Consider the following 23,658-nt stretch of genomic DNA (forward strand, 5'->3'; position numbering starts at 1 on the left):
CCACTGCTTTATATATGTGGGATTCTGTTGCAGCCAAGACCGCAGTAGGACTACATCCCCTCTGCGCTTAACCTGTGAAAGACAATACAGACTGCAGCATGATACAGGACAAAAGAGCACTCAACCTGCAAATCCCACAGGAGGCACTGGCCTTCCTTTCACACAGTTTTGCCACACCTCTGCTGAACACACTCCGGTATCCGAGCGCTCACCCAATGGCACTGTGTCCAGCATCAGCTGTGCATCTCTGCTAACTGAAGGGTGGCAGTGAGGTGGGTGGGCAGGAGCACAGCAAATGGATTCCCAGAGCAGCCAAGCACAGCGGCCCTCCCCCACAACACGGGGTGCTCAGAGCGAGTACCTCTACAGAGAGGCAGCATCTGTACGAGGGCCTCTGTAACTGTTAAGGGCCAGAACGGGTGGGAGCGAAGAGGTAAGAATAAGCACTCTCCCGCAGGGGTTTAGGAGGAACCTGCGAGGTTACAAGGAGCAGTGCAGTACCTGAGAGGAAGCTGAGCCAGGAGACCAGCCTCTCGCTGCAGGACTCGGGCTAGGAAGGGCTCGGGATGCGCAGGGAAGTGACAGGACAGCACAGCTGCAGCAGCAGTCGCTCGGAGAAGCCAAAAACTCCAGGGGTTGGCAGCAGCTGGCTCTACCCCTCCCCTGGGATTCTCTGTTCCAGTTCCTTGAGTACGAGCACCCCTTTTCTTCAGCACCTGCACTTAAGTTCTTACATTTGCAGAATTTATTATTATTTGTGTGTTGTTTTTGTTTAAAAATACCCCTGTACTTTAATCAGGAAAAACCAGTCCCCGCCCCAATTCTACTAAAAACATGATTGTCCATAGCTGGAGGCTTATTCGAATGACCTCACCCCATCACCATTACTCAAATGTCCAATGACACAGCAGGCAGCTCAACCTTTAGGTAACACAACTACAACAATTGGATTGCGCTCGCTTCTCTCGCTCCCTCCTCCTCCTCAAGAGAGCTGTTACTTTTTCCTAAGCGCCAGCGCTACTCCGACTGCCACAGCCAATATGGCTACTGCGGCAGCCCCGCCGTACAGCAATATCGATTTCCCTTCTGGCAATAAGATAGGCTTCTCCTCTGCAGCAGAGGATTTCTCTTCTATTTCTTCCAAAGGGCCCTCTTTCCCCACCTTTTTTTCCCCTGGAAGCAGTATTTTCTCAGGTTCTGGCGCAGCCTTTTCTTCTGACGGGGTTACCTTTGGGACAGGTTTACTTAACACGGGGATTTCAGGTTCAACAAGCTCTTCGGCTGCTTTTCCCTTCTCCTCCTGTTTTGCATGACGTGCAGAGGGATGTGCTTTTTCTACTGTGACAATTTCAACTTGAGGTTTTACTTCCTGTACAGAAGCAGGGGGTTCTGGAAACGCTGCCTGCACGGTCTCTGCAGCGACCGCTGACACCACTGCTTCCTCAATCCCCTCTGGTATCTCTTCCTTCTCCACGTGAACGATGTCTGAGTTGGAAGAGTTGTTCTCACTCCTTTCTTCAGCCCCACCATTGCTATCCAGGCTCTTGACTTCTTCAGGATCCATGGCCACTTGCTGCCAGGACTCCGGCCCCAGGGAGACGGGCAGGCTCTCTGTGTGCCAGCTCTGGCTTGCTGACAGGGACACGGGCAGGCTCTCCGACTGCCACGATGTGGTCACTGTTGGGGACTCCGGGGGGCTCACCTGTCCTGAGTTGTCACTGGTCAGGATGTAGATATCATTACTGTCCTCTGCGATGAGGCCGGAGTACTCTTCCTCTTCAGATTCCAAACTGAAGACTGTCCCCTATGAATGAAAAGGACACAACACGTGAGCAATGGCTTCAGCATTACGTGCCCTGTATGGGTAGGAAGAGGACACCTGGAAAACCCAGCTGGTGCAACTGGGACTCCCAGAGAACAGAGCCACTAGCCACGGGTGAGCTGCTGACTTTGTCCCACAGAAGAGATTTGCCCCAAGGCGAAAAATACAAGTGGAAAAAATATAATGTGCAGAAGAACCAAAGATGGGCGTGATAACAAGAACATATAATCAGTAACCAGGGGCCAAGAGGAACCCCAGAGTTTGCTATGCCACACAGTAAGTGTCTGTGAAACCAGAAGCAAAGATTTGATTATCCCCTTGCTCCTAACAAAACCAGTTTGAACATTTTGACAGTTCCTGCAGTACTGGCAGCCCTTCCGGTACAACTTCTTTTCACAATTATCAAGCTTTCCTGTACAGTTCCCACATAACATGAAGCACTGGAAAAATAATAATAAATGCATTCTTTTTCCTCCTCTCTGCTCCCCCCCACAATCAGTAGTTTTCCTAACTCACTCCAGGCAGCTGTCCATCTCTTTTTTAAACTCTGACACCTATGAATTTGGGTTTTGGTTCTGCTCCAGTCTCTTACCTATGGCACCCTGACACCTCTTTGGTTGTCCCACAACTTCTGTGTGGACCCAAGCAGTGATCTGCACGAGGAATGGATCCAAATTAAAAATAAACATACTGTTTATCTTGGTGAGTTGTTTTTAAACCCAATCAGTTTCCAGTTAGGTCTGCCAAGATGCTCCAGCGTGCAACTGAGAGGAGATGGAAGCCAGCAGCTGCTCTTGCTCTCACTGATGCCAAAAAATGCTCTATCTATCCCAGTGCCCTGCTTCCAGAGTGGAAGGAAAATGCATTTCAGCCTTGGTAACTCCTAGTCATCACTTAGTTCCTAACACGCAAGGAATTCAGTGCCTACAAGTGAATGGTTTCTAACCTTCAGTGGGCATATCAGCAGAGCTGATAACAGTGAGGCCAGAAGTAAAGCACTTTTCCCTGAGAAGCGTGAGGGACCGGGCTCTGCCTGCACAGTGCCTCTGGAAGGGGGAAGGATCTCCACACCAACAGAACAAAACAGAACCAAACAGAGCATGCAGGCACAGGAGAGAGAGTGCAAACGCTGTTCATCACTTGCACTGACTGAAACAAGAGCAAACAAAGCAGGAGCAGACCAGCACTGAAGTGGGACTTGAGGGATCTGGGCAGTAACACTTTAATCTCTCTTTAATTTGGTATGAATTATAACTACATTATTAAACTTTGTGAAAAGGGGTCAACATACCCCAGAGTGAGCATAGGTTTCTCTACTCATTCCCCAACAACACCATTTTACAAAATTCAATGGTCTCATTTCCAGATCCTTCAGTACAACAGTGCCATCCTGTACTACATCCTGCATTGGGAGCATAAAGACTTCACAATGCATCTTGGCAGGGGCAGGATCTGAATCTCACCTTCTCGGCCCATTGACTTTTAGAAGATAATTATGCACTAAAAGAAGAATTTGGCAGAACACCAAAGGATTTATCTTCATAAACTCCTTTAAATTGCTTGGCTATGTACACCAAACACCTGGATCAGTAACAGGCTCAGAAACTCTACAAAGAAGTGGAAATAAATGCAGAAGCTACAAGATGTATAGGGTCTGAACACTGCAGGTGAGAGCCACAATGAAGTTGTTCCTTGTGGGGCAACCACAAGTGGTTTGGTAAAGATAAAACAAGCAAGTGACACTATCACAGCTATCGGGTGGACCTCCAGCTCCCCCAGGCCCACTTAGCTCGGTGTGATGCAGTGCTGGATTCCCCTCAGAGTAACACATGGGAAAGCAATACTGACACGTTAAGGATGAGGCATTTGTTATTCCCATGTCAGGGCACTTTTTAAATGCCATATGGTTTGCTGAAGCAATTTCAACTGGAGAGATACTGCTCACAAAACACAGGTAAGATCCGCGCACGTGCTGGGGGTAACATGGTAAACTGCTTTGGATAAGGTAAGGGAATGAAGAAGGGGCAGCATAGGGGGGAACATGGGCAATCCTCAACGCTTTCAAGTCTTCATTAATTCATATACAGATCACACACCCACCCTGCCTTCAGCAGAATTGACAGCCTAAGAGGCTCAAGCTCTACTGAAAAGGAAGTGATCAGCCACGGTCTCCCTATAAATCAGGGCCTTATAAAGTCCAGGTGAGCCCTTTCTGCAGCAAGTCGTCACAGACAATTTCACTTTCATGTCATTGCCTCAGGGACAGAACTCTAAGCTTGAAGAAACAGATTGGGTGACTGAAAACCAGGGGGAAAGCCAACATATTGAGCACCAGTGCATAATTCCACTACTTAAAAGTTTATGAAGTTTTAATTGAGAAGCCCAACAGCAAGACGCATTCTTTAGGATAGATGATTAACATTCCTTGAGCTGAATTAAGAGTTAATTCAGCCAATTAAGAGGATAAAGCCAGAATTTACTGCCGATTTGGTTGGGGGGTTGAATTTCCTTTTTATTTTGTTATTTCCTTTAAAGCAGCTGCAATAAAAAACTGAATGACAATTAGGACAGTTCTCTTGATTCATCTACAGATGTGACCCAGAAGCACAGCTCCCACAAATAGATTAATTCAGGACAGGATGGAACATCTGGAAGGATTTTTATTAACCTCAGGCTTTATATAAGCCACACTGTTTTGATTTAATGGTAAATAAGGTACGTATGTCATTCTTCATCTGCCCCATTTATTGTAAATGAAGGGATCATCTACTGCTCCAGGCCAGAAAAATCCAAGTTCTGCTTTTTTAAATGAAGGATGGGACACTTGTGAACTCAGTGCTTTCCCTTCAGCACTCTTACAGAGCTGTGTCACACCTGAGCACAGAAAGCAGAGGACGTCCTTCACTGCACCGCACTGCACCGCCACTCCCAATTCCAAACACTGCCACTTGAGGGAAGAGCTGGCACAAGTCATGGTGAGGAGAACTAGATAGCACCCTTCTTAGCTAGAACACAAGGAGGATGGTCTGCAGCACGTGCAGCAGCCTTGAGAAGATGATTTTAGTCCTGCTGTAGTACTATCTGTAGACAAATTTGAGTTCCAGAGCCAATCACTGTATATGTCTAGAGGGATCTATGCAAGCAGCTGTAATCTGAATGCTGCTGAAAATCCATCTCAGCAGTGGATTCAGAACACTACCAACCTTTAACACATAGTCTGAAATTCCTACTTAAAACTATAAGTCGTTTTCAATTATGATTTAAAGACAATAAACATAAAAATAAAAAATTCAAGACCTGGAAACTGATGCTCATGACAACAACAATACTATTTTCCATAGTTTTCAAATTAGTCTATTATTAACTTCAGAGACAAGCTGACCAACTAACTCAGGTAGATACTTTTGCTATACAACAAGAACTTTAACAATGCATAAGAAAAAAACCTTCTTATTTACCAGAACAGTAATTTAAATTTCATTTATGTGAAGCTGTTTCTGGTGGAAACAGGAATTCAAATGAAAATTCTGACTACCTCAAAACTAACTTTTTTTTCCCCCCTACAAAAATAGTGTTACATCTGTAATGAAGGAGTTGTTAAAGAATGGAAAGAGATACCCAGTAATGTATGTAAAGGAGCACTTCCTGCACGCTAGAGAAGACTTCAAAAGCCCAGCTTTGTAAGACCACAGAGCAGATGCATCTAAAATGACTGTTTCTAACTGCTGTGGAAGCCGTGTGTGGAAATTACCAGTTGTGAGGAGATTAGGTGCTGAAGAACTGGAAACCAGAAAGGCAAAATAAAGTCCCCTAGATTATTACCAACTTGACCAGTATTAGACCATTTCCTTTACAACACCTCCCCATAACTTTAAATACAGGGATTTTACTTGTGCATTAATGTTCTGAAAAGCTTGACTGGTCTCCAGTTCTAACAGCTAATTGTTCACACAAGGAATTATTTGGGTAGGCAAATCATTTCAAATTAAGCCTCAAGGCCACAGGAAAGACCCCAGAAAAGCTGTGGAGGCAAGCAAGCCAGCAATACACCCCAGATCTCGATTTTGTCCAGAACAGGCACAAATTTTGCGCATACAGTTCAGAGAGGAGTGCCACCTTGCGGGGAAAAAAACAAAAACAAAAACTATTCTGCCTCTATGCTGACTGATTTTTTTGTTTTCTCTGCAACTAGATGGACTGAGAGAAGCCCTGCAGAGAAGGACTTGGGTGTTGTGGTGGATAAAAAGCTGGACACGAGCCAGCAGTGTGCACTTGCAGCCCAAAGGCCAACAGTATCCTGGGCTGCAGCAGCAGAAGGCTGGCCAGCAGGGAGAGGATTGTCCCTCCTCTGCTCTGTCCTGTGAGACCCAACCTGCAGTACTGCATCCAGGCCTGGGGCCTCCAGCCCAAGAAAAATACCCAGAGGAGGGCACAAAGATGACCAGAGGGCTGGAGCACCTCTCCTAAGAGTAAAGGCTGAGAGAAACTGGCTTTGTTCAGCCAGTAGAAGGCTCCAAGGAGACTTCACTGTGGCCACACAGTACTTGAGCAGAGCTTACAAGAAATATGGAAAGACCTTTCACAAGGACTTGCAGTGATAAGGCAACGGGCAAGAGTTTTAGACTGAAAGACAATACATTTAGATTGGATAAAAGGAGGACATTCTTCACAATGATGGCGATGAGCCACTGGCACTGCTGCCCAGAGAAGCTGTGGGTGCCCCATCCCTGGAGGCACCCAAGGCCAGGTTGGATGGGGCCCTGGGCAGCCTGAGCTGCTGGGTGGCAGCCATCTCCACGGCAGGGGAGTTGGGCTAGGTGATCTTTCAAGCCTTGCCCAACCCAAGCCACTCTGAGATTCTATGTAAATCCCTAATAAAAAAAAATTCAACACGCTCAACATAGCTAGGAAGTTTCTCAGGCTGGAATATTCACTTCACCTTGAAACATAATTTATCAAAGAGAAACGAGTTGAGGCTCAGTCATTTTTTTCCCCATACATCAGCATCATAGCAGCAATATAAGTAATAGGAAACTATCAGCTGCATTTGTGCTTACAATCTAGTGTCTGAAAAACAGGAGGCAATGAATTATAAACTTGCCCACATCCTGGAATCCCAAGAGAGCTTCCTCTGATGAAATAAACAAATTTCTCACAGTAACAAGTTTCACCAGAGCTAAGAATACGCTTATCATGATTTCTAGTTGTAATAGAGGTGCAGCCTTACCTTGGACTGGGGAAGCGCCATCCATACTGAGGTCTGGGCAGAAAATGGCAGTGCCACAGATTGCTATCAGAGTTGGAACAGCTTTATTCCCAGCTAAGCCAATGACTCAAGTTACAGACTGCATCCAGCCCCTGCCTCCAGACTCAGCCCAGCTATGCCATGCCTCTTCAGATCCCTTCTGATTTCAGGCTTAACAGCATTACTGTGCTAGTCCTTCACAGAAATGGACTATTGCAAAACCAAGAGCTCACAAACTTCAAGTCTAAAACACTTCAAAAATAATAACAGTATTAGAAGCCCCCCAGACGTTTATTTACTGTAGCATTCACCTTCATGAATCTCAAGATAAGATGGAGCCAAGGAAAACAGAGCAGAATGCACAAACAGAACTGTATCGGACTTAAAACTTTCTATTAAAAGAATGGGGTGGGAAAAAAAAGCATCAATTGTTCATCTGAACCAAACAAATTCACATTGATGTTATAGTCACTACTTTCATCCCCTTCAAGGACTGTTTTGACTAGAACAGCGTGCAGAAATGTTCTTATCACTTTTCCCTGCCCTCCAGCATAACCTCTACTACCCGCAGAGTGCCAATTCCAAAGCAACAGCTTCTAAGGTTTTAGTCTTAGCTGTGTGCACTCAAGTCAAATCAGTAATTTAGTGATGACTTCTTTAGACAGACTGATTTGAAGTTGTTGAAAGGAAAAAAGGAGACCTAGTTGCCCAGTCATTCACCATTTAAGTTCCTTCTCTTTCAGCCACAGTGCCTAAAAAAATCTGTTACTGCACTAAAGAAGTTCCATACATTCTTCAGGGTATATTTCGCTGCCATTTTCTAAGATAGAAATAAAGTATAATCATTTTGAAAGGAAAACTCCTATATAAAACTTCTCTAATGAGATTGCCCTTTCTTGCATCTCTTCCAAACTACATTTACTTATCTTTCCTCCAGCACAGCAGGTCTGCCTATTTTTGCACTGTCATTCTCAAGGCAGACACCTGGACTGCTGCTCCAGTTGCGCAAACTGCCTGCCTCGTTTCCCCAGGATGACAAGTGCCTCTTTATCCTTGTCCAGATTGTTAACAGACTCCAGCATGCAGATTATTCAATCAACAGCAGCAAAGATGTTAAAAACAGGAGAAAAGCCCAAACCGAAACACAGGAAAGGACAGCCCTTCTAAAGCTAGATAAGAAACTATTAACACTATGTATACTTCAAGGAAATTTATCCTCTTCAACACAGGCAAAGACTAGTTAAACTCAAATTCCAATCTCAACATCCTGAGACATGAACACTGGGAGGGCAGAGGCAATTTCAGCTATAGGTCAACAATACAAATACAGCCTCGTACCGAGAGAAGAAAGATTACTACCTAAGTCTTACCACACACTTATTTCACATCTTTCAAGCAACTGAAAAGCAGTCGGGATTTTAACAGGAGAGTGAGCCTGAGAAAAAGCACCTAGCTTCCAAGTAATCTTATACAATTTTACCTTTATAGACATCTCCAGATACACCAAATCTAGCCACTAAAATCAGAATACACAGAGCTTGAGAAGAAATAAATTATTCGGGAGGAGGGATGGGAAAGGAAGAGGAAAGAAAAACCTTACCAACTGACCAGCCTTACTGTGCACTTTTGCAGGAGATCAAGAATTGCTTCTGATGCAGCAGCATTCAGCCCTGGAGAAGTCAGACAGAGGAAAAAGGGAGGGGAAGAAAGAGGAGGGGAAGGGAGGGGATAGGAGGAGATGGGAGGGGAGAGTGTGTGTATGCTGCAAGTCAGTTTGTTGAGCCCTAACACTGCTCTGTGGGAACAGAATAATGAAATTACTGCCAAAATTAAGCTGGGAATTGGTTTGTGGTGGTTCAAAATGATAAGGAAACAGGATTCTAGGATTCATTTGGGATCAAAACAGCATCAGAAGAAAGAAATGTGTATCCTCACACATTTGGAGCACTTGAAATGCCAAACATGCTTTTGCTCCGAAGAGATATCATACTTAAAAGTCAAGCAGAGTGAACGTTAGTGCTGCAGCAAAACCCTTCACTGCAGTTAGTAAAAGACAGAATGTCCAGAAGAAAGCAAGATTAGCTGGTTTTCCCACACCCTTCTAAACACAGCTACCTGCAAATCTGTGAATTTGTACTAGATGGAGTAGTCATTTCAGCTCTTCATTCACTGACATTTATCTGACAGCTGCATCCAAACACAATATGCAATGCACTGAAGACAGGCAGCCCTTTCAGAAGGCTTACACAACACAACAGCCAGAATCATTGTATCAAAACATCGTATGCACTTCAGAGTGAAAATACGCCAGCCATTCTCCTACTGAGCAATCATTACGACCTCCTTAAAATTAAAAATTAAAGGAATTTAAATCTTAGTGCCAGAAGGAAGAATGGGAGGGGAACACTCACTGTTCAACACATCGTCTCATCACTACATCTCTACAGGACAGAGAAAAAAAATCCAGAAGACACTTCTCACCTTAGAGGCACTACAGCCAGTATCTCAAATTTCTCATTTCTCACAAGCCATGTTGATTTATTGAAATCTATTTCCCAACTATTGATTTTTTTCAACCTTTATTCCCTTGAGCTAGCAATTCTGCTTCTCATAACTGTTGTCCATCATCCTCGGTCAGACGCTTTCCTGAATGTTCAAGGCTCTGGAGCCCACAGAATAGCTTGAAACCACGTATGCAGGCAGAATCTTGGGAGCTCTTCAAGCTCTACAGCAGCAGCACAGTGTTACACTGCAAACGGTCCCACTGGATGATGCAACTCCATAACATTCTGACTCTGCAGAATGGCAGCTTGGAAACAGGACAGGCTCAGCTAGCTCCTGCTATTCCTACTGACTGTTCTTGTCAAAGGTAGCCTTCAATCAAATAACTGAGCAGGATCCCAAATTACATGGTGCTAAAGGATGAGACAGAGCCTGATAAGACTGCAGACTTTTTTTCAGTGCACCACTGAAAAACAGGCTCCTGTAAAGCTCTCCTTTGTTCCTGTTCCACAAAACACTAGATAGGCTGTTTTACAAGCAAAATTCTTGTCATATGTAAGAAAGACCACTCTGGAGTAACACAAAACCCGAACCTCTTCCTGTCTTAATAGAGTAATGCAGTAGAGACTCCTAGGTTTATACATTGCCCTTATGGCACTAGCGAAGTATTACTGGCAGCTTGATCTGGCTCACAGTACTTCTGTGGCAGATGCCTCTCTTATGAATGCAACACACTTGCGTAACGGCTAACAGCCTGTCACACAGCTCTCCCCCAGCCCTGCTCAAAAACACGCATCTTCCACTCCCTGCCCTCTGCACAGATGTTCCCAGAACACAATCCCACAGATTCAGAACAAACTGAGAAGCGTGTCACTCTGCACAAATGACCATTCTCCTTACAGGAAACAAAAGACAGCAAAACCATATATTCCCTTTCTCAAAGTAAAACTGTAAACAAGGTGGACCCCAATCCCCATACCCAAAGCAACTCACAAAGGGTTAGCATGGCTATGCTAATTCAGATGGAAAGGATTTTCATCACCTTGCCTCTTTCCTCACCTCTTCTGCTGTTTCAAAAATAGCTCTGGCTTGTTTGCTGCACCGCTTATGTCAGTCTGATTTTATGCCTGAGTGGATGTATACAGACAAGTTCGTAGCCCATTAAACACGGACTACCCAGATCTGTACATACATGCACAGTCACACAAACACAAAGCACATCCCCCTCCCTCAGAGGCCATGCTGGAAAGCTGCTGTGTTCAGAGACTTTATGCTTTATTAAGTGTGTTTATAGCAGGCCTCAAACAGGGGCTGGAATACAGATTACAGCCTTCCTGAGGTAAAAACAAAACAAAACCACAAAGGCAAAATAACACTAATATCCACTCCTCTTGAAGTTGTTATCTTAGTTTGATTTGGGATGGAATTGTTTTCTTTAGAATGTCTGGTATGATGCCATGTTTTGGTTCTAGGAGATAAACAATGACACAGAGATGTTTACAGTTGCTGCTAAGCAGTGTTGCATAGAGCCAAGGCCATTCTCAGCAAAGGCCCAAGGAGCTGTGAGGAGACAGAATTAGGACAGCTGGCAGAAACTGGCCAAAGGGATATTCCATACCATATGACAATGTGCAGGAGTCTAGAAGGGAATGGGGGTTCATCTCTCTCTGACTTCCATTGCTCAGGGGGCTAGCTGGGCATCAGACAGGGGCTGGTGACCAACTGCTTGTGTGACACTTGTTACTTACACTCATGTACATATATACACATATATATAGTCATAAATGTTATCATTTTCCTTTTCTCTATCTTAGTAAATAGCTTTATCTCAACCCACAAGTTCTACTTTCTTTTTTTTTCCCCAATCCTCTCCCCCGTCCCACTGGGAAGGAGTGAGCAAAAGCCTGTGTGGTGCTCAGCCACCTGCAGGCTTAAACTACAGCAGTCAAAAGTAGGTGCCTTCCCTGTGAGAAAGGGACTTTGAAATGGAAATGCACTTATCAGTGACTCAAGGTCATTTGGATGCAAGCTGTTCAGTTTTTCTGTCCATTAAAGATAAACACTCCACAGCCCCCACCCCCCAAGAGGTTTTGAAAACCATTACCCACAGTTGCCAATAAGTGATTTAGGGAGGTATAGACATAGAGAAATTCTGGAACTAACAGAAAATTTCAGGTAAACTCGTGAAATCTGAGAAGCAATTCAAATGAGATTTTTTCCTACTAACGCTTTTTAATCACTGGGTTTTCCTGAAGAGCTTTTTATAATAAAGCAACTTGCATTTTCCTAATGCCAGATTAATTCCATTCAAATCTCATATCCCTCCCAAACCCAGTAATCTAAAGCTCAACCTCCTTTTGCCACAGCTCTGCCTTCCAGACACAGCTCAACAGCTGTGAGCTGTCTGATATATTTTAAAATGTAACCTGCGTAGTACGCCATGACTCAGGAGCAGTGGTTATCATGAATCTAAAGATTTCCACAATGAAATGCAGCACAAAGAGATCTTGATTGTTCCTTTGTAAAATTCAATAGAAGTTAGTTGCTTTGTCACTTATTATAAAAATAAATTTGTGCCTACTGGCATTTCTGTACTACATGCTCCCCAATTATTTATCTGCTAAAAACCCTCTGAAATTTAAGAGGGGAAAAAAAGCATGTACTATTTCCAGCAGTCACTGTAGCATGCAGACAAGACTAAAAAATGATGCTCTCAGGCACAGCATCTCTTCTGCTAAGAGTGTTTGCATGTAAATGCAATTCTGTATGTTAACAGGAAAGAGCCTTCAAACAAAAGCTCAACCATGTGGCAGTGTATTACCATCTTAATACACAGTGTATGAAAGCTGTTATTTTACCTCTGAGGACATCTTTTATATCAACAGCAATTCAACAAACCAGACATGCCAGGAACTGGAACAAACTGCCTGGGGAAACTGAGCCATCCAGTCACATAGATCTTTAATGTCAACAGAAGCAACGAATGGGTAAAAGTCAGTTCTGCCTTGGGGTAGAAAGATGAAATACATTATCGTCTGAGACCCCTTTCCAACATAAAACAATATGCTTCTGACCTCTTGCCTTTTTTTTATTCTGAGGCATCCCTTCACATGGGCTTGTTCCCATCAACTCCTTTTAGCTTTCACTGCTAGCACCACGCTTAGAAATAAGCTTTGAACGTGACATGGAAATTAAACTTTGTCTTCTTACCCATCCTCCTTGTTGAATGATATAGTCTGCAGAATAGTCTTCTAGATATGTCACCCCGAAGTTCACAAGTGCACTCAGTGGTTCCTGGCCTCTTCTGGTTAACTCCATCAGAAACTGCTGTAGCAGAACCAGGGGCACTAAGACCTGCAAAAAACAAGAATTACAAATAAATTCAGAAAACATTATCAGTACTAGCGAGGCAGGACAACAGAAGAACCTGTGTGGTCTATAGAAATAGCCTGAATTTGGCAGTTCAAAGTTATCAGGATCTACATGCTTTGTTTTTGTGAAGACAAGATGCAGAAACAGAATACAAAACAGTAGGAAAGGAGCACTTAATCTGATAAGCAAAACAGCACAGTGTAACCTGAGTTTCACGGAACAGGACTGCAGTGGTTTCCTGAGTACCATGTTTCCGCAATGCAAGATTCAGGTAAAAATGAAGCAGAATAGATTGAAACCTTTCAACATCAGAAGGGACAAAATGTAACGTTATTGTTTGAAGTGCTATACATCTAAAATGCTTTCAGACAGCCAACTCATGCTCTAACAGATGCATGGCATTGGACGGTCTTTTTAGAAGTTTACATTCTGCTCTCTGACAGGACAGAAGCAAACAGTTTGGGCTCAAAAGGTTATAAAAGATGGAGTTACACCAAGCTGGCAGCCAGACAGACATTAGTGGGTTTCTGAAGGACTCTAGGGCCAGCTCATTACAAATGTTTTGTAAGTGAACTAGACACAGAACTCAAACACACACTAAATAAGTTTATCAATGGTACTAAATTAGATAGAGCTGTTAACTCCTTTGAGGACAGAGAGGTCTTGCAAAGATACGTTAATAAATGGGAGGACGGGGCAATCACCAACTGTATGATGCTTAACAAGAACAAGTGCTGGGTTCTGAATTTGGAAAAAGCAATCCTGGCTACATGCAGAGAGCAGGGGACAAGAGAGAGGAGAGCAACCCCACAGGCAGGGGTCTGGGGGTTCTGGCTGATGACAAGGTGAGCACAAGTCAGCAGTGTGCCCTGGTAGACAGGAGGGCCAACCATACCCTGGAGTGCATCAGGTCCAGTACTGCCACCAGGAGGAAAGGGGTTGTCCCACTCTGCTCTGTGCCTCACCTCAAGCTCTGGCTGCAGTTTGGGGCTACCGAGATGGGAAAGGGTGTGGAGGGCAAGAAGCATCAAGAGTGGCTGAGGGCCCTTGGTTTGCTCAGAGCAGAGGAGCTGAGGGGAGGCCTGATGGCGGCTGCAGCTCTCCCAGGGAGCGGAGGGGCAGCGCTGAGCTCTGCTCTGTGTGACAGCGACATGGAGCTGTGTCAGGGGAGGGGCGGCTGGGGGTTAGGGACAGGGGCTGCTCCACAGGGCATGGAACAGGATGCTCAGGGCAGGGGGCACGGCCCCACACGCAGGAGTTCAAGGAATGATGGGACACTGCTCTCAGACACATTCTACCATTCTGTGAACTCCACACAGCAGAATAAGAATACAAGCTTAATTCAAGTGATGAGTACCTAGTCCTCTCTACATTGAACTCTTGTTTCATGCCAAATTCACTGCGTGTAGAATTCCCTTGCCTTCCTTCTTACTCCTCCTTCCAGTCTTTTCTGTGTTCAACCAAATGCTCAGCCTTAACTGAAATGTGAACTGCTCTGGAAAATGCAGTAACTCACCTCCTTTATGTAACATAGTTCCAGACAGCTCCTTTGGAAATTATGTTTTTGTTTGCCTAAACAACGTGCAGTTGAACTTTTAAACTCTACATTTATTTTTCATGCAGGTAGGCCTCTGGGCAAAGTTTATGCAGTACTTTGCCAAGTTCAGGCAACAACTGGTATGAACTGAAGCCATTAGTGTCTGAAAAAGCTTTATTATGACATAGGAGAAAGTATTATTAATTTTACTGCACCTAGTTTGTGACAACTGCATTGTACTTCTATTCTCTGTAAGTGTTGAAGAGGATCATTAGAACACTGCAAATCAGAATGTTGTTTCCTGCCCACACAAGGTAGATTCAGGTTAATACTTTTGCTCAGATTGAACTCCAAATGCCCCTTCCTTTTCCAGTCCCCTCCTCCTTCAGCCTGATCTTCTTTTGTGTAAATATCTTCCTTTACTGTTCCCAGAAATCACACCTTGAGAATCAAACCTGGAGGAAGAAGTACAAGAAGAGTGGGCACTAGGCTGGGTTTGACATTTGTACTAAATCCATGATGAAGTCACATTCAGATGGATTCCTAGAAACAGAAAGGTCTTTAAAATGCCTGTAATTTCATAACTTGAAGACTTTCCAATTGATTATAAACAGAGAGAGCCCAATACTACTAATGACAGGTTATATTACTGTTTTTCTTGGAAGAAGTTAATGCCTCATTCTCTTAAGTAGAAATGAAAAGGTACTTGAATTTTAAAAGCTTTGTGGTTTGTTTGCTTGTTTTTCGTTTTTAGTTTCTTGTAATTAACCTCAAACCAGAGGCAGAAAAGCTGCAGGATTACTGCTATGTGAATAAGCATAAGGAGCAGATCAAGGTAAGGTAAGCATCAGAGGAAACTTCAGTCTTTTTGGATTAAAGAAAAGAAAAAACAGTGTCAGGACTAGGTAAACTTTGGGTGTACCCACTTAATTCTACAACAACATGAAGATTTTGATCTCAAAATATTTGACATTTACTTTAAGCTGAAGGGAAAAGAAGCAAAAAAAAAAAAAAAGGCTGCGTAGGGAATGAAGGGAGTTCAAATTATTGCTTTCTTCCTTTGCCAACTTAAATATCTAATCTATCCATCCCTCACAAATTTAGAGTCCTTTGCAGGCCTATAGAGCCAAGGGTCAAATTCAAACTCTGATACTTAGTTTTGCGCAGACCAACAAACACAGACTGTTTTTATTTCCCATTGAGATTACTGAGACTTTTATCTATGAAATCGCTAGTATCAGGACCCGGTTTGCAAATTCATGAAATCAGTCAATTTCACAGTACTCCCACTAAGGCTAATAGCTGCTTTTTGTATTTAAGAGTAGTTATGTGAATGGTGATAAACAGCTAAAATGGGCCCTTAACAATTCAAAGCAATTGCAATTCACTCTACTAGTACACATAGGAAAGAATACCAGGGGCTATTCATACTCTGAAGAAAAACAAAGACAACACTGAGCAGAGAAAGACAGTAAATTTGCGTGAATGAAAAACTGGCAGGAGCCAATTACACATTTCCAATCCCACACTACAATACTGCAATCTAAATGTCTGCAAAAAAATAAATAGTACATAGTTCCAAAAAGATTTTGAAGAAGTTACGTCAAAAGTAATTGCCAATCCCACACATCTTTTGACCACTTCGACAGAAGAAATCACCTAATTATTTACAAAATTAGTTCTTTTGTTTCATTATTCTTTGATTCCCATTGATCAGTAAAATCAGAAAGATGACTGCTAACCTACCTATTACCTCAGCTGACTCTCAGTTTCAGTATTTGTCAGCCTTTTATCTGATGCACACTAGAGGAATTTTTTTTTGAGTATTTACATAACATTCAACATTAAGCACAGCATAAAAACTCGACAGTAAAATGTTTTGCTACCAGATTTCAAAGTACATTTATCACAGAAATACAAATCCCTCTAAATTTTTGAGGTTTTAGTTCTGATTTGTTTTAAAGAGAGTCTTAACCTTTACAGAATTGGGTATTATTGTACATATTATACGTATAATTGTAATCTGGGAATAATTATACGTATTATTCCCATTGTACGTATTATTTCCAGACTGCAATTTCTGAGAAACACATGAAGTATTTTTTATTCCTCTTGAAATTCTATTACTGAGAACCAGCACTTCAAATAGCTACAGGCAAACTTTGCTTCTGTGCGATGTTAGTGGAAGAAGAGATGCATTTGTTTACCCAGCAATAATTTCTTATTCAGATGAGCACTCATGTTTTAGTGACTGAAAACATTCCTTTACAGAACAAGCTCTCGTACATTAATCGTAACTCTCCAGCAGTTCAGACATACCACTGGTCTCTGGAAAAGGTCCACATTTTTAATGAACAAAAATAACAGCTATATCTAAAAGCATCTTCTTTATGTTCAAGCTTGCATAAAGAACAGGTTCTGTGAAAATTAATGTGATTAAAAGCGACACCTTCCCAACTGTAAACCAGGTAGATCAAGCCTTGGTTCATATTCAGCCTGCAACCAACTAACATCACTATTTTAAAGCAATACCTACCCAGAAGTGTATGCTTACCTTTTCTGTTATAAAATACAGTCCTGATTAAGCCAGTAAAGGAATTCAAAAGGAAATGAAACCAAAGAACTATATTCCATCTCCTCAAAACAAGTATTATTAAAGGAACTGCTAGACATTCCTGAAATATCAAGCTACCACAAAAACAATATAAACAGATGCTGTATTATTTCACAAAATTTCCACTCATGTTTGATTGTGAACTGTATCAAATGTTACAGGTAAGTAAAGATGAGGGCAAAGAAACCTTCTGGCTAATACTGTCCATTAAAAGGTGACACAGACCAAAAACTGTCTGCAAGCACACAGGTTGCACAAATGCAAGAGCAAGGGAAGCTGAATCATAAAAGTCCAAATCCATCTACCCAGGGCTACAGCTGCAAGAGGACGGAGATGCAATAGGGAACAAAGCTCCATCCACCTCATCCATCAACTGAAAAGAAGTACAATCTTAAAGCACCTCTTGAGAACCAGGCTGCTTTCACCAAAATGTTATGAATCACAGCACGATAAACTGAAAGCAGACACAGCAGTTGCCATAGCCATGGGCTCCAACTTGTCAAGCAACATTAACAAACTGCTTTAAATGTGCCCACACCCTTGCTTAGATAATCAGTTTCTGAAGTAAACAGGAAAATCTAGTTAAGGAAATGAAATCCTTTTTAAAAAAGATTCCTTGCTCAATTTTGAATTTGAGACTAAATTTTAACATTTAATTTATGATTAAGTTTGCAAATAGTTATTTCATTATTTTTCTGATGCACACTGAACCTGTCAGCAAACAACTAATACTATAAATTAGAATGATTAATGAAAGATGAATCTGGGGACAGTAATTCTACTCATTCTACTTTAAAACTATTAAAAGGCAGTCCGCTTTCAAATCTGCATCTTCTAAAAAGAAGTAAAAAAACCAAATCAAAACGTTAGTCTCAGACTACATTTGAGACTCCTAGAACAATAAACATCTCTTTGGAAACTATTTTGTTTTTCTTAATAACCACTGACAAAAATCATGCCAAGTAACAACTCCAGCATTTCGTTTTACTCTAACAAAGGAAGATTGACCTAACACTTCAATTGAATAACTTCTGGTTATATTATCTAAAAACTACACAGTATGTCTTTATCCACTGTTATTAAAGTACACGTTATTTTGCACTAAAAACAAGCAAGTTCTTTTTAAGCTTGGTCCTCTGTAAAGTACAGCTGCCCCTTGTAGAAAACACCGTGGGCATCAAATTGATGAAAGGGATATCAAAGTGAAAGTCACTTATTTAGTACCTTGTTCCATCCACTGGCATGTGCAGCTGCCTCTTGCGTGCGCTCTCGATATTCTTGATATGTTACTGGCCTGCGGAAGTTAAACCAACACTGAAAGTTATAAAAGGAAACAAAAGAACAAAAATAAAATAAAATTCTCAGTTTTCAGATAATAGGATTTTTTTTGCATACATTACAGCAAGTAATTTTCAAGAGCTAAAAACTCTCATATTTCACCACCAGCAGATGAGCACGAAGCCATCACCTCCTTCCCAGTTATACAGTTCTAAAGAACTGGTTAGGTGATTATTAAAAATCTGTCAGTCTACAAGTTATAGGACGTTAGATAAGTAGGTACTCTGACATGCTACCAAAATCTCTGATCTCCATATTCTTCATAACAATCTAAGGCTATGAAATTTTTATAAACACTATAGACCATGAACTGACATACACTTGGTGGCATTACGTTCAAGTATTTAGTTGCAAGAGACAGCACTTGTAAGATCTTGTAAGATCAAATAGTATCTTACAATCAGCAACCATGAGGACTTTCTGCTAAGTGATAAGAGAAGATGCACTGCTTCCAAAGCAGTTGTCCTGAAGCCAGACAACCAAGACAGAAGGCAAGTTCAAACTTCAGTTTAAGGGAGAAAGTGGTATCTGGTGTTGGAGAGAATAAATGCTAACTGCTTAGTGAACTTTAAAAACCTTCTAACATGCTTGCTGTATTATAACAAAAAGATACTTGTGTACAGGCACATGAGAGGAAAATATAGAACATAAGCAAAATAAATAAGCATTTTGTCAAGTAATGCTACTGTAGGAAAGACTTGTGAAAGAACAAAATTTAAAGCATGCTGGGGAAAAGATAATTTGAGCTTGCCATTCTAAGTGCATACTTAACTTCCTTGGTACATTAATCCCTTTAGAATGCAAATCCAGATGAATCAGTAGGATAAGAGCAACAACAGCTGCAGGAAGGATATTACTGAGAGACTGGACGGTAGTTCTAGTTCACTTTACAAAAAAGTATGCATGCCACCACATTTTCAAAGGCATTTCATATATACATTTATAGAAACACAGTCACTAAGGTTGGAAAAGACCTCTAAGATCTCTCAGTCCAACCACTCACCTATCACCGATATTTCCCACTAAACCATGACACTCAGTACAATTAAATGCATGGTTTTGTTAAAGCAGATAAGCATCTGCCATTTCTAGAGGAAAATGGTAACACATCTTTTGTCACTTAAGGGGAAACCTGTACCCTACAACACATTTTTTGTTGTTAAATCATTTTTAGTTCACATGACATTAACCTTACATTTTCACTCTATTAAATCTGCATACAGAAACAGACAGTATATGTATTGATGACTGAAAGTTAAACAGCAATTTTTCCTGTGGATGAGTCATGGAAAAGAGACAATTGCCTCCATCTGTTTAACCAGATACTACATGTGACCTCTGATGCTGAATCCAGGTCTGAGTTCATCAGTCTTAAATAAAACTGGTCATAAGAAGTCAACAACCAACAAGAGAAGCTAGTTAAGGAAACACAGGCTGAGGTTGGAAGGGACCACTGAAGGTCATCTCATCTAACCTCCCTGTCAAGCTGGGTCTCCTACAGCAGGTTGCCCAGGACCATGCCCAGACAGCTTTGGAGTCCCTCCAAGGACAGTGACTCCACACCCTCTTCAGAAACCTGACGGTTAAGGATGTTCGCTCATGTTCAGAAGGAATGACTTTTAAACTCAGTCTCGCAGAAGTCTGCCGTGAAGGGAATCACCTTCACAAGAACAAGTGATGCCTCTTCAAAGCCTGTATGACGCTTAACCCCATCTATGAGACCAGAATTTTTTGCTAGACACTGATATCTACGATACATTTCATGAAAAAGAGGAGAGAATAATACTAGTAATTCTCAGTTTCCTTTGAGTCATATTAATTAAGTGAATCCGTAAAACAGTTTCAGATAGCAATTTGCTAATGCTGCCTTCACAGCTGCATTTGTAACTGCCCTAACGTAGCACTCTACAGCTCCATCTCTCTACAAATACATTTTGGAAGTCATTCAGAACAGCGAGGAGTATTCATGTGGATCCATTCTCCAATTCATATTGGAGAAACAAGCAACTGCAGCAATTTTACAAGTTTACAAACGACATTAACCAAGATACTAGCATGGCAAGTACATGTGCTATTTAAACAATAAGATTAAACTGGAAGGACAGCTCCTAATGCCCCAAGGTTAGCCTATGGTGTCACATTTGCTTCAGACACCTGTCCTGAAAGATGGCCTTAAAGCATCTACATACCTTCCCTTTAGGATGACTCTCCCACTCAGACTGGGTCAGACTATTTATTATTAAGCCTCTAGCTCTGCTCTTAACTACTAGGTAGGGTAAGTTAATATGGGCACAGCCCAGCATTCATGAAATTGGCAATGGCAATTGGCAGCTCTCACCTGCTAGTTTTACCAGCTGCTCAAACTGGTCTCAGGAGCTCAATCATAAAAGCTTAGAAAATTTTGAGAATTTACATTTATCCAAAGAGAAGAGCAGTAATTATTCACACGTTAAAAGACAAAAGAAGAATGCAACCAGATAAAGGAATGCTGAAAAAGAAAAATGCAATACAGAATGTAGTGTTATCTTTAGCATTTCAGCAGCAATCATATTACAAAATCAAAACACCTTCCCTTAAAAAAAAAAAACCAAATGGAAACTCACTTGCTAAGCAAGCTCTCTAGTGCTTTGTGCAGATGTTCTTTCAATTCCTGGGATACTTTCTCCCCCAGATGAGCCAGGCAATCTTCTATTGAACTTTCTGGATTGGCAGGACTGAACACTGGGGAAGTGTGGCAGTCAAATCCTGTAGTGGTAAAAGCTGAAAGTATATAATATAAAGTAGACACGTATAAGAACAGAAGTCTCAGATTTCTCATCTGACCACTTAAACACAATTCATACAATAGAGAAAGAATTCAAACCTCTACAGACAAAGCATGCTATGAACAAATTTTAGTAAAATAAGTGTGTTCCAGATATATTCTGGAAGAAATACTTCCAAGCCACAGACAGCTTTAAGCTGCATTTCTCTTCTTTACCCTTACCTCACAACTAACCAGCAAATTAGCAAATAATCTCCATTTTAAGCTAATTTTCAAGCCAGACTGGGGTACCAAAAAAGCCTCTTTTCCATGGTAAAATTTGCCTGCTTACAGATCTCTGCAGCAGTACCACAACATCTCTTCTTAGAACAGTCCTCAATTTTTAAACCTACTCTGTTTAAAAGTTCTCAGAAAGGCCTGTATGGATTAATAAAACCAGATATATTAGTATATACTTCATACGTCCGATTTGAAACACGTGCAAAGCAAAGATTGTTTCCAAACTGCCTCTTGCTGGGAGTCCCATATAAGACACATCTATCAGTCAAAGTATGTCCAAAAAAACCAAAACCTGAGGAATCTGATGTTCACATTTCGCAGAATGATAGCTGTTCCAGTATGTTTACATTTCTGTCATGGAGCAGCTTAAGGGCTGCTTACATTTCATTATTTATAGCAGTCTAATAAATGCAATTCAATTGTTTGCTTTGGCTAGACTCCACCACTCCATACAGTAACGTTTAACTTCAGGTGACGATGTGTAGAAATCATAGCTGGAGGGAGGGTGCGAAGTATCTCTTTAACTAGAGTACTTCAAATTAACCACTATTACACTGCATAGAAACCATCCATTGCATCAAGGGGAAAATTTGGAGAGCACCTTCCAAGATCTCTTCATCAAGATGTTTTAGCTCCTCCTCGATTTCTATCTTAATCTTTTCCAAAGCCTCTTTCTCCAAAGCATGTTGTGCCGTAAGCTGTTGTTGAGTCCCTAGAAGAAATCAGAGAAATTACTCAATTATAATTCAAATGTATCTCAAAGAAGGTAGATAATGGAACACCATATTGAAATACTAACAGAAAAGGAATTTAAGGTGGAAATTTTGTTTCAGAAACCAGCATGAAATGTGATGTTATTACGTACGTTGTATTATATGAACTAAGAAACCCAGATTTCTGGAAGAGAGAATATGAGTATTTAAAAATAATAATAATTAAAAACTAGAAATTCAGACCTGCAAAGTCACAGAGTACATAACAACTTTAAAAACAAATTTATCTTGAATTTAAGACCAAAATCAAACCATAATGTGCATGAACAAGGCATTATTAAAGATAATTTACTCATTACCAAACCACAGAACAAAGTTTGGTGTTCCCAGTCTTAGGCGTAACATTTACTTTAAATAGCAAAATACAAAGTTTGTATTGCTGTTTAGCTGTTTTTTCTTGGTGTTCCTCATCTTCAGCATTTGTCTTGGTTTGTTCCATCACCTTTTGAACATTTCTTTAAACTCTGTTCTGAAAGTACACTGTAAAAACTGTTCAATTAATCGCTCTATTTTCATGACACATCGCTGAGTCAATAGCCTACCACTGCAATTTCCTTCTTTCATTCAATCCCCTAAAATGTCCTATTTAGAGCTGTTGTATCTTGTGTACCTAGAACTGAGTTTTGCATCAACTTGCTCCTGAAATACACAAATGAAATTGATTACAGAACTTTTCTTTGCTATCCCTGCTCCCAGCCATTTACTTCCCTAAGTCTTGGGATAATTTGGGCCAATTATCAGTTCTTATTATCCCTGAACTCAATTGCTTTCAACAGTTAGCCACAGCCCAGTTTCTTAGCTCTCTTACCTCTCAATGTTTCTTAGAATTATTTTCTGGGACTAGTGTGACTTAAACTGTCTACTCTCTTTCCTCATTCCATGTGCTTTCTAGCACATTTCATTTCTGTTTGGAAAACACTAAACCTTAATGTGGTGCTCTACAAACAACCACCTGTTTCCTTTGGTTAATTTCTATTTAAACCTGCTGAAATTAATTGTAAATACTGTACTACCTTCCCATTTTCTCCATAATGGAGACACAGTATCACTAGTTTTCACATCACCACATGCAAACCATAACAACAATACACACACAGACGTGGAGTAAAGTACACAGGGCATATTTTTGTATTTTTAAAATGCTTCACAACTAGCTTGCAAGGTCTCCTACATTTGAAAACTATGTTAATAATCTACAGAATCAACTCACCAAATGTGTACTAATGCTCCTTCTGACAGACAGCTACAAGACAAATTCTTGCCAACCAATGCATAGGTCAACGTAAAACATTTATGTTTCTATAACTCCACGGTCTAAAGGAACACCAGATAGTTGGTTAAATTCCATTGTACTTAACCTCACAGTTATATCATCATCACCACATTCAGAATTTTATTTAACTTCTGAAATC

The 23,658-nt window shown here is 41.3% G+C and overlaps 1 protein-coding gene across 1 annotated transcript in view; it reads right to left on the reverse strand.

The window, feature by feature from the left end:
* Positions 1 to 564: 564 nt before the first annotated feature.
* Positions 565 to 23,658, reverse strand: part of BCL2L13 (BCL2 like 13) — a 34,675-nt gene continuing 11,581 nt past the window's right edge. Inside the window, exons 3-7 of the mRNA XM_065742590.1 lie at positions 22,075 to 22,185; positions 21,034 to 21,190; positions 18,317 to 18,386; positions 12,780 to 12,923; positions 565 to 1,804 (exon numbers count right to left, since the gene is read on the reverse strand). Of these exons, the coding sequence (XP_065598662.1) occupies positions 995 to 1,804; positions 12,780 to 12,923; positions 18,317 to 18,386; positions 21,034 to 21,190; positions 22,075 to 22,185 (1,292 nt within the window). The 3' untranslated portion in view covers positions 565 to 994. The remainder of the gene's footprint in view (positions 1,805 to 12,779; positions 12,924 to 18,316; positions 18,387 to 21,033; positions 21,191 to 22,074; positions 22,186 to 23,658) is intronic.

The sequence above is a fragment of the Cyrtonyx montezumae genome, unplaced genomic scaffold, assembly GCF_038088225.1.
Source record: "Cyrtonyx montezumae isolate F1298 unplaced genomic scaffold, pur_monq_1.0 scaffold_3, whole genome shotgun sequence".
NCBI lineage: Eukaryota > Metazoa > Chordata > Aves > Galliformes > Odontophoridae > Cyrtonyx > Cyrtonyx montezumae.